This window comes from Mastigoproctus giganteus, chromosome 2 (genome assembly GCF_048544385.1).
Source record: "Mastigoproctus giganteus isolate SK-2022 chromosome 2, ASM4854438v1, whole genome shotgun sequence".
Classification (NCBI taxonomy): Eukaryota; Metazoa; Arthropoda; class Arachnida; order Uropygi; family Thelyphonidae; genus Mastigoproctus; species Mastigoproctus giganteus.
The window spans coordinates 204,088,997-204,104,637 of NC_143576.1; the positions used below are offsets into that span (position 1 = coordinate 204,088,997).

Here is a 15,641-nt window from a genome sequence, read left to right on the forward strand (position 1 = left end):
TCCACATCTAACATATTTAGGAGCTAAAGTGAAAAGGTTCTCTGGTGCTGTTACTAAATCTGACTGGGGTTTATCCCGCAAGACTCTCTCGTTATATCATAAGGCAGTATTTTTTCCCATGACAACATATGCAGCAGGTGCTTGGTTTCATCGTGCTGTGTTGGTGAGGTTCCAAGCAAAACTCAACTCTATACAAAGATCAATGATTTTCAGCATGTAGAACCGTATCTACTGCAGCAAATCAGGTTAGCCGGGGCTGTTCCTTTGGACTTGTTCATGATATATTGAGGGCTATGTTATCGGATTAAGAAGAAGATTCCCGCTAAGTTTCATAATATTACAATTGATACTCAGACAGATATTAAAAGGGAAAATAAGCGGTTTATAAAGGAGATAATTAACCTATGGCAAACGAGATGGGACACTGGGACTGCGGGAAGGGTGACATATTTATTTCTTCCTTAGGTGACGTTTCACCTAGATAAAAGGGTAGCTGAATGGTTTACGCCTGGATTGGAGTTGCTATATAATAACAGGCCATGGCTCATTGAATGGGAAACTATTTGCACTACGATTAACAAATACCGAATTGTGTTTTTGTGGAGCCAAGGAAAATTGGATTCACATTTTGTATGAATGTGAGGAGCACATTGTATGAAGCTCTTCTTGTATGAAGCGTTTTGTATGAAGAGCTTGCACTTCATCATCACGCAACACAGCGGCAACCCCCAAGGCAGAATGCGCTGGTCCCGCAGACATACCCTGGTCCTGTTCCACCTATCCTTTTTGCACAATACGTTTCCCGTTTCCCTGACAATAGAGTCACCAACAATTACTGGTTACTGGTTACAGGGACAAAGGTTGATGACGTTGTAGAGCGGATATCATCTTTTAAGGGCACAAAAAGTGATATTGTTGTATACCTTGGCACTAATGATATTAAGAGTAGGAGACCAGTGGAATTACTTAACAAGTACAGGTCACTGTTGAAAAAAAGCCGTGAATTAGGGTTGAATTTGAAAGTGTCTGCAATTCTGCCCAGACAGGACAGGAGGGAGTATATGGTGAGAGCCTTGTCGATCAATTCGGCCCTGGATTGTGCAAGGTTCAAGGGGTAGAATTTTTTCAGCCTGGTCTGTACTTGTTAACAGGAGAGACTGCTTCTACAGGGATGGGATACACTTAAATAGAAAGGGTGCAAGAATATTTGTTGATGCTATCGAGGCAGTGTTAGGTGGGTCGGAAAACTGCGCGCTTGGGGGATACAAGGACTAATAGATTAACAGTAGCTACTGGCAGAGGTGAAAGTGATTCTTGAACTGCTTCTATTGGAATGAACAGCAGCCTGGAAAATGAGATGCAGGATATTTCAGAGACTGCTGGGAATCATTGCGGTACAAGTAAACACATGGGTTGTGTTAGGGTAGCTAAGAATAGGAACAGGTGCATGTATACTTGCATGTACACCAGTGCTAGGAGTTTGGTAAATAAATTTGATGAATTTGAGGTATTACTCAAAACATCAAAGGCAGATATTGTTGGGATATCAGAGATGTGGTGTCACACAGATATAAGTAATGCGGAACTGGAATTTGGGGTGTACAACGTCTACAGAAAGGATAGACAGGATAGGAAGGGAGGAGGAATTATGCTATTAGTTAAGAAACACATAACATCCAAGGAAGTGAAGCCAGCCGACATCGCTGGACAGTGCAGTGTCGAGTCAGTTTGGTGTGACATAAGCATTGGGAGATCAAAATTGAGAGTAGGAGTGTGTGTATAGGCCTAATGACTCTGATGAGTATAATAAGAAATTGTACAGGGAAATAGAGAGGGCCAGTAAATCAAAGAGTCTTATAATGGGAGATTTTAATTTCCCAGATATTAACTGGAATTTGGGGGCTGGTCACTCACACACCAGCAAGGCTTTTGTGGATTTATTGGATGATTGTTTTCTACATCAGCATGTTCGTGAGGCAACAAGAGGGAGGAATACTCTTGATTTGATTATCAGTAGTGATTCTTCATGCATTAAGAATCTGCAGATAAAGGAACCACTAGGTGGCAGTGATCACAGTGTGCTGAAGTGGAATTTACTCAAAGAGGTAACTACCATCAGGGGTAAAGGGAAGGGTTTTTGCTTTCGTAAAGATTACTACGGTGGTCTGATACAGTATTTAAATTCTATACACAAAGGGACCAACTGAAGATGTTGCCAACAGCAAACTCAAAATGGGAAGCATTCAAAGAACTTATCTTGGAAGCTACTAGGCTTTACATACCAACTAAGAAATATTGTTCAAGGTTTAGGCCTAAATGGATGTTAGATCAACTAATGAGACATATGACAGAGAAGAAAAATGCATGGGATACATATAAATTAATGGGTGACATGGAAGCCTATGATAGATATAAGCTGGTCTGTAACCAAGTCACAAAGGAGATTAAGCAGGCAAAGGCAGATTATGAGAAATCTTTGGCAAAGGATGCAAAGAAAAACAGCAAAGAGTTCTTTACCTATGTAAACTGTAGAAGGAAAGGAATGAATCAGATTGGTCTACTGGATATTGATGGTTCAACTGTTGATGATCCTGCTCAGGTGGCTAACAAACTAAATGAGTATTTTGTATCTAGATTCACACATGAGGAGTTATGCAGGAAGGGGAATGCCAGGGGTGAATTAAACTGGCAGTGAGCTAGATGATTTTGTAATAACTGTGAGCAAAGTGGAGAAGAAATTGTTGAAGATAAACATAAGAAAGGCACCTGGGGTGGATAGGATCTATCCTGTTATATTAAAGGAGGCAGCAAATGAAGTACGCAAACGCTTAGCCATAATTATGAGAGCATTTTTGGACTTAGGGGAAGTACCCACGGACTGGAGATGTGCAAATGTCACCCAAATTCACAAAGGAGAATCAAAGGGCGACACAAGTAATTATGGACCTGTCAGTTTAAATTCTGTTCCAGGAAAATTAATGGAGGCACTGGTTAAAGAAGCACTGCAGGATCATGTAGACACGACTTCAGTTATAGCTCGGACACAGCATGGTTTTGTTAAGGGAAAGTCATGCCTGACCAATTTGATTGGATACTCTGATGTGGTCACAAAGGAACTGGATGCAGGGAATAACTTTTATATCATATATTTGGATCTTAGAAAGGTTTTTGATACTGTTGCACATGGAAGACTGCTGAAAAATTGGAGCAGTGTGGCATTGGAGGCAAATTGCTGCTATGGATAAAGGGATGGTTGAGTGGGTGAAGACAGAGTGGTAATCAATGGACTCTGGTCATCGTGGACTAATGTTATTAGTGGAGTCCCCTAGGGTTCAGTGTTGGTCCAATGTTGTTTTCTGTATTTATAAGTGATACTGGTGATGGTATATCAAGCTTAATGTCCAAGGTTGCAGACGATACGAAGGTTGGCAGGGTTGTTAAGGACACTAATGATAGTACGCTGCTGCAAGAGGATCTAGAAAAGTTGAGCAGATGGTCTGAGAGGTGGCAAATGAAGTTTAACATTGACAAATGTAAAAAGTACTACATATGGGAAGCAGTAACCCCAGAGTAACGATCAACTCAGTGGTACTATACTGACAGTGGTAGAGAACGAAAAGGACCTGGGGGTAATTGTGCAGGCAGATATGAAGTTCTCTGAGCAGTCAGACGGTCTGCAAGAGTAGCTCATGGTGTATTGTCAATGATATACAGGAATGTTCTAGCAGGGATAAGGAGGCGATTATCTCCTTGTATAAGGCAATGGTCAAGCCACACGTTGAGTACTGTATACAGGTCTGGAGGTCTCATTCTAAGAAGGATGTAGAGCTGTTGGAACGAGTACAGAGAAGGGCAACAAGATTAGTGAATGGAACAAAGGGTTGCCCTTACGAAGAAAGGCTTAAGTATTGCAAATTACAGTGTCTGGAGACTAGGCACCAGCGAGGTAATCTGATTGAGGCGTATAAAGTCTTGAATGGTTTGGGCATGCTCAATGCTGATGGGATTCTTCCTCTTGCTCAGAATAATCACCTGAGAGGGCATAAATTCAAATTGAGGAAAGACAGATGTAGTATAGATGTGCGGAAATTTGCCTTTAGCCAGCGGGTAGTTGGTTGGTGGAACAGATTTCCATCCTTTGTTGTCGAAGTTGATAGCCTAAATAAATTTAAGGCTCAGCTGGACAGGTATTTCGATCGAACGGAGGGATGAAATGGGAGGTTTTTTTTTTTTTATTTGGCTAATGCTGCATAAGCTTGCTTTCTTGCATCACATGCCTCTACTAATGCTAATGCTAATGTAGTTTGTATGATAGTTCGTAATGTATAATTAGTGATCTCCTTATGAATGTGATTTCTTGACAGAAGTTTAATCTTTTGATGGAACGAGATAAATCAGCTGTCACAATTCTTTGCTAAAGCCGCATTTGACCCGAGAAGAAGCATGCTTCCACAATTAAGAACTGGTTTAACTTCGGATAATTATTTCTAATTAACGTAGTCTTTGTAGTTATTGTTGGCGATTTTTTTTTATTCTTCTTTTAACTCTGGTGTGGGTCCCCAGAGTGTATTTTTTATTTTATTTTATTATTTTATTTATTTATTATTATTTTTTATTTTGTCTTAAACTGAGACCTAAGGTGTCCCATCTACTGGAACTGGTCCATCTTCCCGTGGTGTGGACAAGTCTCTGGAAGCAGCCCCGGTAAACGCTGCTTCAAGGTAGCCAAGAGGCCAGCACATCGCAACAACACAACATACATAAAATACAGAAACATGACACTACTTCAAATCCGGCCTGTTTTACGGAGTCTGTTAAAACATACAGTAATACGAGACGGATTTGAATTAACGTTCTAGAAGGTGCCCAAAAATAGTACACGTCCACACGTCTTGCAGATAGATACTAAGTAGCCAAAATGATCGCCAAGGTAAATTCAAGCATGCTAATTTCTATACGTAATTTAAATTATTTTCCCCATAGTCTTTAAGAATTGGCTTTTATGATAAAAAAATATATTTTTTTAAACTCTAAATACTATCATAACTGAATATTCACCCAGGCAGCGCTATTGTCAGTTCTCGTCAAGTTTTTCAGTTATTAATTTGGAAACAAATACATGTATGTGAAAGTTAATTTTACAACTACGAATACAAAAATAAAACTTGTGCGTCAACTTTTATGGCATAAATAATAAATAATTACATTACGAAAACAAAACTGAAAACGCATGGTGAATCGTATTGAGAGACATTTCTTTCTCTAAGCAGAACTATCAGACTCTTGATGGTTTTAAAATTAAAATTAAAATTATCGTATTAGGCCACCTGAATATTTTTATTCATCTGCCGTGCATTGTGTATTATGTCCGTAAATTGAATGTCCCACTTCAGTAGCGGGATTCTAACTCGGACCTTTTACACCTGGTGTGGGGAAGACGGTGACGATGCCACTGTGCTTCCCGTGCCGACTATTGATGGTTTTAGGAGACGCCAACGGATGTACCGAAGTAGAAAACGAACATGTCCAGAATGGAAGGTATAGCTTCAATGACATTTATGGCATGCCCCGCCGTGTGGACTACGTAGCCAATGATGCAGGTTACTGTGCTATCATTAAGACCAACTAATCAACCTGTAACAGCTCACAGTGCACCCACTGTACCATACACTGCCCTACCATTAATATCCGGACACTCCTCCATGGATGGGGAAACAGGTCCTATGCATGCAACACATCACAGCACAGGCTTCGAATAGACAACTGCAAAAGCAGGCTTGCAAGATGGCACGTTCAACAGAATTACCTCAACAGTTCAACAGAATTTATCACCTCAACAGTTGTTCAACAGAATTGATCACCTCAACAGTTCAACAGAATTGATCACCTCAACAGTTCAACAGAATTGATCACCTCAACAGTTCAACAGAATTACCTCAACAGTTCAACAGAATTGATCACCTCAACAGTTCAACAGAATTGATCACCTCAACAGTTCAACAGAATTGATCCCTCAACAAATGCTAGACACCGATTAACATGGTGTAACGAGCGCGAATCCTGGACTACTGAGCAGTGGAAAACAGTCCTAAGGACAGACAAGTCGAGATTCGCACTTTGCAGTCTGATGGCCGTTTCTGGATGTGGCGAATGCCAAGGGAACAGTTCCTTCCTGATTGTATCCTCCCAACAATGAAGTCTGGTGCAGGCAATGTCATGGTATGGGGCTCCTTTCATGGTTTGGCTTGGGCCCATTAGTTGTTATTGACAAAACCATGAATGCTGTGAAATACCAGGACAGCCTGGACAATTATGCACTTCCAACATTATGGCAATGCTTCGGGGAAGGCCCGTACCTGTATCATCAAGACAACGCGCCATACCATACTGCTCGGGTCGTAACCGAGTGGTTTGAGGACATGGGTGTGGAAAAGTTGGATTGGCCAGCCCAGAGTGCTGATCTGAATCCTATCGAGCATCTTTGGAATGTATTGGATCGTCGGGTACATGCACGTACGTCGAGATTGCCCAAAGAAATGGCCCAACTGGTGGCAGCGTTAAAGGCCGAGTGGAGGAACATATCACCTGGCATTTATAAAAATCTGGTTGAGAGTGTGCCGCGCAGATTGAAGACCGTCATAAAAGCAAAAAGTTTCAACACAAAATATTAAATGACACAATAAATTTTTTGTCTAAAGGCAGGTGTCGAGATATTAATGGTAGGGCAGTGTATATTGCCTCTCCCTATGCAGGATCTGTTGCTCCAGATGCAGTTGGTTCTCATGCTGTAGCAAAGGTTGCAGTTGCTACCCCTGTAGCTGTCGCCGCTCCTGTAGCCCATGGACTAGGAGACGGTGCCATTAATTACGAAGCTGGAGATGGTGGAGAAGAAGCCTGGAGCTAGACTTGGATATGACGTATATCATTAAACTCCTACAAGCTTTCATCTTCTTAATTTAAAAGGTAAATAAATACTCATTTATACCTAAAATACAAATGCTTGAAATGATTTCTATACAGTTTTTACTTAAACAATAACCTGCGAAAAATGTTCAGTTAAAGTTTCTGATTGTCTTTCTACTTATCTTTCAGATGTTTTGGCTTTTCTCAAGTAGGACTGAGTGCTCCCTTTGTACACCTTCACCTCTCTCTCTCTGCGAAATCCATTGGACTTCTTCATATATATTCGCCCATTTGGAAGTCCTTTTTCTCTCTCGAAGGCTGCTGCTACGTTGATATGAATTCGCATACTTCCCAAGGAAGCTCGGTGATACGTGTTAATATATTGTTGAAAATACTTAAAAAAACATTGAACAAAAATAATTTTTAATTGTAGAAAATAAGAGTGAAACATTACAAGATTACTTAAATTTATTCTTGATCACTACGTGTTTTCAATTCTCATGTTAATAGAAATCCTTCTCTTCATTCTTTTAACCACTGGATAGCTTTGGTTTTATTATTGCGATTAGTTTGTGGTCATCAGATGACATTCCTTCAGTTGTTTTAGCGCAGCTTTAAATGGGCACAAGCTACGTAAGGTTTCAAAAAGCTCGTCCTCTACCCTAATAAATAATCTTCATTGGGATCTCGGATCCCTGTGACAGTTTAATAATAATGATAATATTCTTTATCGAAACCAAACAAAAATACGAGCACTGCTACAGGGTGTACAGATGTAAGGATCTAAGGATCTATAGATTTTTTTGTCTTTCCGGATACTTTTCGCGAATTCGCACATTTTTAAGATAGTGGTTACATGTAGGTTGCCGTTCTAAAGAATTCAAATTACAACAGAGGCTAAAACTGATGAAATACATTTTGATCTATTTTGCACCTACATGAATAAAATGTCACACTTATAACGCTGCTTTTGTAACATAACCTAATGCCATGATAATAATGTAGCTTAAAACTTCGAAATTATGAAATAGCTAATTTTATTTTGGACTTTTCAAGTTCATAAAAGAGATGGAAGGCTTGAGAAAACTGGATGAATTGTAGGAAGCAGAAATATTAAAGTCCTCTGTGGTATTTTCGTGACGTACGCTTTAGAATTCGCAATTTGGGCCATGGAAACTAAAGTCATGGGTCTTCAGTATATGTATATCGATGTGATGGCGTGTTCCAGAGAGAAAATAAACCAACAATTCTGCACCAACGAATTATCGGAGCAAACTACAGAACCTTGTTTGCATCTCATGGCCACCATTTATAGTTTTCAACCCCTCAAGTAATATTAATATATGAAATGAGATTAAGTTTCATGAGCAAGTTTCATGAGATAAAGTTTCACGAAGATTAAGTTTCACGAACCTTTGCTTTGGTTCAATTCTAACAGCATCTAACTCCATTCTAATTTCTTGTTATATGAACTATTAGCAATCATATTTTAACTATATTAGTTGTTTGGGATGTGCATAATAGCTATTTTGTTTGTGCTTAGATGCTTATGTGTTTTCAGGAAGATAAAACCAAGCAGCACTCGCCCCAGGCCGACTAAGTCAGCTGTGTTATGAAAAAAAAACCCATGAAAATTCCTAGCGTCATTGGTAGAACTCGAACCCAGGCTGTTCCACTCGGTGTAAAACGTTAGGCATTATAACCATTGTGCGGATCGTGAGTACGTCCGTAGGATTTGCAATCCCGTCAATGACGCGAGGAACTTTAATGGGCTTTTTCACTCCGTGGCTAAGTTAGTCGGTCTCAGGTGGATAGCAAGGTTTTTTCTTCCAGCAAACAGGCAAATCGACCAGAGAACACACGCAATTTACAGATATAATATATAAACGGGTATATGTAAGAAATTACGAATAGCCCTAATATAATAATCTGATTTTTTTGTAATGGATTCGAAGTATGGATTCGAATACAAATAAATACGATGGTCTTAGAAGTAGAACAAACTTCGCTTTAATCACAAGTTGCATGGAAGATTAAATTTTTCGGGATGCCATTTGTTTTGAAAGTGGTGCACTACCAAAACAGCTCATGATGAAGGAGGAGTTCGTTCTGATGTAAACGTTAAGACCATCTGCATTTATTAGGCAGTTCAACTATTACAGGCTACTGAAACAGGTGATAGGACGGCAAAGTCCTTCTACTTCTCATAATATAGCTTAAGACCATATTTATATCATAGCTAACTGCATTTTTATGGTCATGGCCAAAGGTTACATTACACCTACATTTGGAACTGATTACGTATACCCAAAGAAATAAAAACACACATAAAACCTTTTTTCTATTACACTACTGATGCAACACTTATCGTTTTCCTTATGATTTCCCAATCTGCAATGCCAATTATTCACTTGAGTAAATGTATCAATTCATAAATTTTGTATTTAAAACTTAATTCATTAAATTCTGGTTAATATCATAAACTCGAATCCTAGTTGAGTCTTTTCGAATGACATAGGATTTATTTTTGTAGATGCAAAACTCGACACTGCTTTAAAATGTACAGAAAACCAATTCTCTTTTGGAAAGTGCTGTTTATCCGAAAGCTGTTTGGTTTCTTGTTGATAAAATAAGTCCGCACGGAAGTCCCTTTGTTTTTTCAATGCAAACTGGGGTTTGAAGGCCAGCAATTGAAAAAAGAATGGTATATTCTCGTTTTATTTAAACTGGATGTTATTAAAGGTGCGCAGTTCTATTATTTGCAACGTTCATTATGAATCACGTACGTGTTTAGAGTAACTTGCAAGATATATCAGATTGTTTGATAAATGGTTCCTGCCCCTCATTGGGAAAATATTGATAATAAAACTGAGCAAGGACATCACACGATATGGATTGACATAAAATTATTAATAGACGCATTTTCTCCTTGTATTCGGACCTGCTCTCCTATTCTATAATCAAAAGGTTAAAGAGTTTAATATGATTTTCTAATAAAAAAGCGGAATAAATTAAAATGAGGTCACCTAAGATAACGTATGTGGCAGTTAAGGAGAGGTGCCGAAAATTCCCAAGCAGTTCACCTTCGCATACCAGTTCGTTGAGTTACACATTAGAAGGAAACATTGCCATACTTCCTACTGCTTTCATTTGTATTCGAAGGACAAGGTCGCCAAGGCTCTCCAGAAGGCCCTTCTCCAAGTATATAAGGGTTCTGCAGAAGCTCTAACTCAATCTTCCTGCAGACAGAAGTTCCAAACATCACAATGATCGCCAAGGTAAGGTGGAAGAAGATAAAATGTCGATAATTGATTACTTTTTAAATTTAGTAGTTTGATTCTTCAATTTGCACAGTAAGATTATTCTTGTCTCTTATAATTAAAGGAAGATTTTTATCTACAGATTTCGGCATAAATTCTCTAAGTTAATACAGCAATCTGTTTATAATATATTTCAAATTGTTAAGATTCGGAGCGACTTTAATTATCTATTTATCGAATTATTTATCCATATATTTTCTTATACATGAAAATAGAATATCGGTATTATATGAAAGAATTAACTAATTAATTATTTTTTTTCCCTCTTGGTTGAATTTAACTCAGTTTCTTAATAAAATGTTCGAAGTGTATCTCTTAGCAGAACTAGAAAAATTTTAATCTTTCCTGCTGATTGCATCTGTCATCTTCATCAACTGCAAATTTCTTATGACAAATTTTTGAATACCAATTTTAAGTTTCTCTTCTTCATCATTAATTCTATTTTTTGGTTTTTCCAGATTGTCATCTGGAAAAACCTTTTCTCTGGCTATTGCCAACGGGCTCGCCCACCTAGGAGGAGCTAGTGTAAGCTCTCGACAGCAAGACGTAAGTATTTTGTATTACTGATGATTTCCAATTGAATTCACGTAATTATTTCAATAATAAAACTCCGATTATTTTACTTGTATTATACCATCTAAGATATGAATTCGTAACAACCAGAAGTGGTGTGTTCCAGAAGCCTGCGAATACCATAAAATGAAGAATCATGTTCCGTGTTCCTTCAAGATGCAATCTTACAGGTGTATGATTCTTTGCCTTGATCTCTAACAGAGTATGTTGCCAACCGTGAGTGTTTTTTAGATACTAAAGAGGTCCAAGTGTACTCTTTCCTGAGAGAGAATAAATTCTTAATTTTCTTTGTAAACTAATATCATTTCGTTCTTAAAAATCTACTAATATCTACTTCAATTCGCAGCAGAAATCGGCAACCCCTTCTGGACAATGCAATTTTCATGTCTTAGAATGTATTTATTATAATTAAATTTTAAATGTTTTGGTAATTATAAACAAATCGTAAAAAAACAAAGGATGTGTTCTATATATTTTTAGAATAATTAAGAAACCAGAGTTATGTAGAGAACGATGAATCACATTGATCAGACGTTTTTTTTTTTTTTATTCCTTGTGCAGGATTTCGGCAACTATGGCTTCAACTATCAAATTGCTGATGGTTTGGGTGCAACCAACGGACGTACCGAAGTAGGAAACGGACATGTCCAGAAGGGCAGCTACACCCTCACTGACATTGACGGGCGTGCCCGCCGTGTGGACTACGTTGCCGATGGTGCAGGTTTCCGTGCTGCAATCAAGACCAACGAACCAGGCACAGCACACAGTGCACCCGCAGCCGCCTACGTCGCCTCTCCCTACGCTGGACCCGTTGCTCCAGTTGCAGTTGGTTCTCCCGCTGTAGCAAAGGTCGCAGTAGCGGCCCCCGTAGCAGTCGCCGGTCCCGTTGCTTATGGAGTAGGAGTTGGTGCCCTCGGTTATGGAGCAGGATTGGGCTACGGGGCAGGACTAGCACATGGAGCTGGCTGGGGTTATGGAGCTGGATTGGGCTACGGAGCTGGACTAGCACATGGAGCTGGCTGGGGTTATGGAGCTGGACTGGCACATGGTGTTTACCATTAAACTCTCTCAACAACTCCTCTTAACTTAAAAGGTAAATAAACGCATATTATTCTTAAAGTACATTAAGAATACCACCTAAATGATTCTACTGTTCTAATCGTGTAATTAATGAAGATAAACGATATAAAATTATTGACTGTTTTTCCTTTATCTTTCAGATGTGTCATCTTTCTTCAAGTAGGACTGAATATTTCCCTCCTTTTGTACACCATCATCTCCCTCCATAAAATACGTCGGAATTGTTCATATGCATTTATTCATCTAGAAGCCCTTTTGCTGCCAACAGCTGCTCTCTAATGATACAAATATTCGCGAGTTTGCCCTGGAAGCTATGAAGCATGTATTAATGCATTGTTCACTGCGTCCAATAAAATGCTGATCAAACAATTATTCTGTGTGAGTTTTTCATTCCAGCTTTACTACTAGTTAATATTCGTTGCGAGTCAATGGTTTTTCAGAAACTACTTACTCTTTTATATTTATTGTAGAAAACACTTTCATGTATTTAATTCTAACATACAGGACAATTACAATCACTGGCCAAAACTTTAGAAACCCTTTGCAACTGACGTCAACAGATAACTAAACGGAAACAAAAAACAGCAGCCATTAACACTGCAGGATGGAAGCCTCCTCAACAATTCATGCTGAGGGAAATGGACCATAATTTGCCACGCTGGTCCAGTGCGGGTTGGCAGATCGACCGTATTTAGCAATCAGGGGTTTGAATCCCGGTCTACTCAAACAGCGTGTGCTACTGCACTCCCGATCGTGACCACTCGGCCAAGAGACGTACGGTATACAAATGTAAGTTATCACATGGTAGGATTGCTAGTTTCTTTTTATCAGTTAAATTCTGTACGGTTTCCTGGGGCTTTTTACTCTACCCGGTCATGGGGAAGACAGGTAATCCATCCGATTTTTAGAAGGGTGTTATTGTTGGAGTAGGTTTATTTGATCCTTGGCCTTGTCCACTAGCATTAAGCGTTAATACCTTGCCCACTAGCATTAGCATTAATACTTTGTCCACAAGGTATTACTGCTAATGCTAATGCCTTGTAGTTCTGTTCAATTACTAATGAGAGAGGGAATCGATTGGAGGAGGTCATGATCATTATAACCTCATAATGCACATCAGGCAGTAAGAACACATCACTTTCTTAAGTGTTAACGGTGAGTCCAATGTAGATGTAACATTCTCAAGCACGTTTGTGTCCGGTCTCATTGATAATTGGTTAAGTGATTAGTTGAGTTACAAAAACCCTTCACTTTACCCCTGATGGTAGTTATATCTTTAAGTAAATCCTACCTCAGTGCATTGTGATCACTGCCACCTAGTGGTTCCTTTAACTGAAGATTCTTAATGCATGACAAATCACTGCTGATAACTAGATAAAGAGTACTGTTTCCTCTTGTTGCCTCCCTAACATGCTACTGTAGAAAACAGTCATTCAGTAAATCCCAAATAGTCTTGCTAGTGTGCGAATGACCAAACCACAAGTTCCAGTCAATATCTGGAAAGTTAAAATCCCCCATTATAAGACATACTGATTTAATGGTCCACTCTAGTATACCTCTGTATAGTTGTTCGTTGTACTCATCACAGTCGTTAGGCATACTCCTATAACATACTCGTACTCTCATTTGTGCTTTCCAGTGCTTATATCAAACCAAACTGACTCACCATTTCATCGACCACCAATGTCAACTGGATGTTTTTTAGAATTAGAATCAAAACAAAGTATAACCCTTTCTCCACGAAGATGTCCGATTATATTCTCAATGTAGTGTAAGTATGGCCAAATATCATCGTCAAAATTGAAGTACCATAAGAAAGATAAAATTTTAATTCTTTATGTTCCACACAAACACACACCAAATATTCTGTGCTATATGAATGTAATACCGCAACGCTCAAATTTTGAATAAATACAGCTATCGCAACCCGGGACTCAATCGTGTTGCATAATACAATCCTTGTTGTTAGCGAGAACTTCTATGACCATCCAGCTCATAGAGTTCCTAAATGCAAGCGAAATCTGCTTTCTCCCGATTGCAAACTTCCCTACAGCCTTTGATCTCTGACCTTTGGCCGCTGGTCATTCGTTCCAAATCATAGAATTTGCATTAATCCTCTGGGTGATTGTAAGATAGTGTTAGATTAGTTCGTTCAATGACTATTCGACATACTGGTTCATATTCAGGACATTTTTATCCCTTACGGAATGATAAGCCTTACGACCTTTGAACATGCAATTTGTAAGACGATTGATTAGCAACAGAATTACGATTGTGATAATTATGTCCACTTCTACCGCAGTGACTGCAAGTAGGCTCCTGATATCGACAGGTTTTAGCAGTATGACCGACGATTGACAATGCTAGCACATAGGGACCACTTCGAAGAAATTCAATCTGTATGACATCATGCTATACATACCTGTCATGGGGCATGTCTAGTAAAGTTTTGAGACAAGAGGATTCCCATAATGTTTTTTTATACAATGTCAATGCCAATATATACCCTGCCCTGATTTATTAAGTAATGGAACACCCGTCCAGACATATCAAATATGCAGTTCCAACCTGTCTTTGCTTTATTTAGACTGTAAAATTTCAGCAAGATGTCAGTCACTTTCCATGTCCACTCGGCTGCTTTTCGTGTAGTTGAGATTTTTCTCATACAATTCGATGAAAAGCTTCTCTTTATTGACCTCTATACCCATGTCATAAATTATTATCTTAGGCCAGGAAAGCTTCGGTTTAGGTACTTAAGGTATGCTGTACCTTAACTCCCAATCGCCATATTCTTTCATTTCTCTTGAGTTCTTCATGTTTTGATGTCTTCCGGATTTCAGATCTCCAGTGCAATACCCTTATCCACCGTCTGTCTCATTCGCCTAATTCTCACCGCTTCGACATTTCTTTCATAGCTGAACTCACCGCAGTCTGAATATTCTTACCACTCTTCAAGTGTGAATCCGCCTTACCTGTTTGCGCGGAGTATCGTCACCGTCCATCCTACACCGGGGTGGAAAAGATCCGGGTTTCAATCCCGTCGATGATGCGAAAAACTTTAATGGGCTTTTTAACTCCTTGGCTGAGATATTCGGTCTCAGTCGTAGCTAACAAGATTTTTTCCCTAGAAACTGGGATTTTTTTCGTGCAGCAAAACAACATTGACCAGAGACACGCACAATTTACAGACATAATACATATATGGGAATATGTAAAAAATTACCGGGTGACCCTAATATAATAATTTGGTTTATATGCTGTTCCGAAGCAAACCTGTCGACTCAGTCCCCGTGCGTGGAGAGACCTTATCCTTACGAGAACCGCCTGCTGTCCTAATTGGTGTACAGGATGCATTCTGATCACTCACCGAAACTCCTGCCCGAAGACAGGTTAGACTTTGCATTTTCATCTTTTACAGCTCGGTTTTCATTTCAGGACAGTGAATGGAATCTCCCCTGATTCTGTCCATCCAATGGACGATCCAGTACTAAATTACAAGGACTTTGCTCTTACAAGTTGTAGCAGCAGTAAACCAGACTTGTAAGACAAAGTGCAAAATTCATATCTGAAATGATACGAAACAGTGAAGTCAACTGTATCAAAGTCAGCAGAACTATCTTAAAACATGTATAGTTGAGTTTTACTATTACACGTTTTTGAGTTTTTGAATCTGAAGAAGGTATTCCAGAGGGGTTGGTAATGGTTGATCGGCCACAGAGTGGAATGTGCAGGTAACTGCACATTGTGGCTTATAGGAGAAACAGT

At 39.1% G+C, this 15,641-nt stretch overlaps 1 protein-coding gene across 1 annotated transcript; it reads left to right on the forward strand.

Moving 5' to 3' along the window:
* Positions 1-5,446: 5,446 nt before the first annotated feature.
* Positions 5,447-12,133, forward strand: LOC150089942 (uncharacterized). The gene is made up of 4 exons (XM_090390139.1): positions 5,447-5,538; positions 10,682-10,769; positions 11,358-11,889; positions 12,017-12,133. The coding sequence occupies exons 1-3, from the start codon at positions 5,447-5,449 to the stop codon at positions 11,856-11,858; spliced, it is 681 nt and encodes a 226-aa protein (XP_090246265.1). The 3' UTR covers positions 11,859-11,889; positions 12,017-12,133.
* Positions 12,134-15,641: the final 3,508 nt, after the last annotated feature.

Bases quoted from the DNA above. Each gene is read 5' to 3' on its own strand.
- LOC150089942 (XM_090390139.1), top strand. From the start codon at position 5,447: ATGCCACTGTGCTTCCCGTGCCGACTATTGATGGTTTTAGGAGACGCC. The intron at 5,539-10,681 runs GTATAGCTTCAA...TGGTTTTTCCAG, and splicing joins GAACATGTCCAGAATGGAAG to ATTGTCATCTGGAAAAACCT. The intron at 10,770-11,357 runs GTAAGTATTTTG...TTCCTTGTGCAG, and splicing joins TAAGCTCTCGACAGCAAGAC to GATTTCGGCAACTATGGCTT.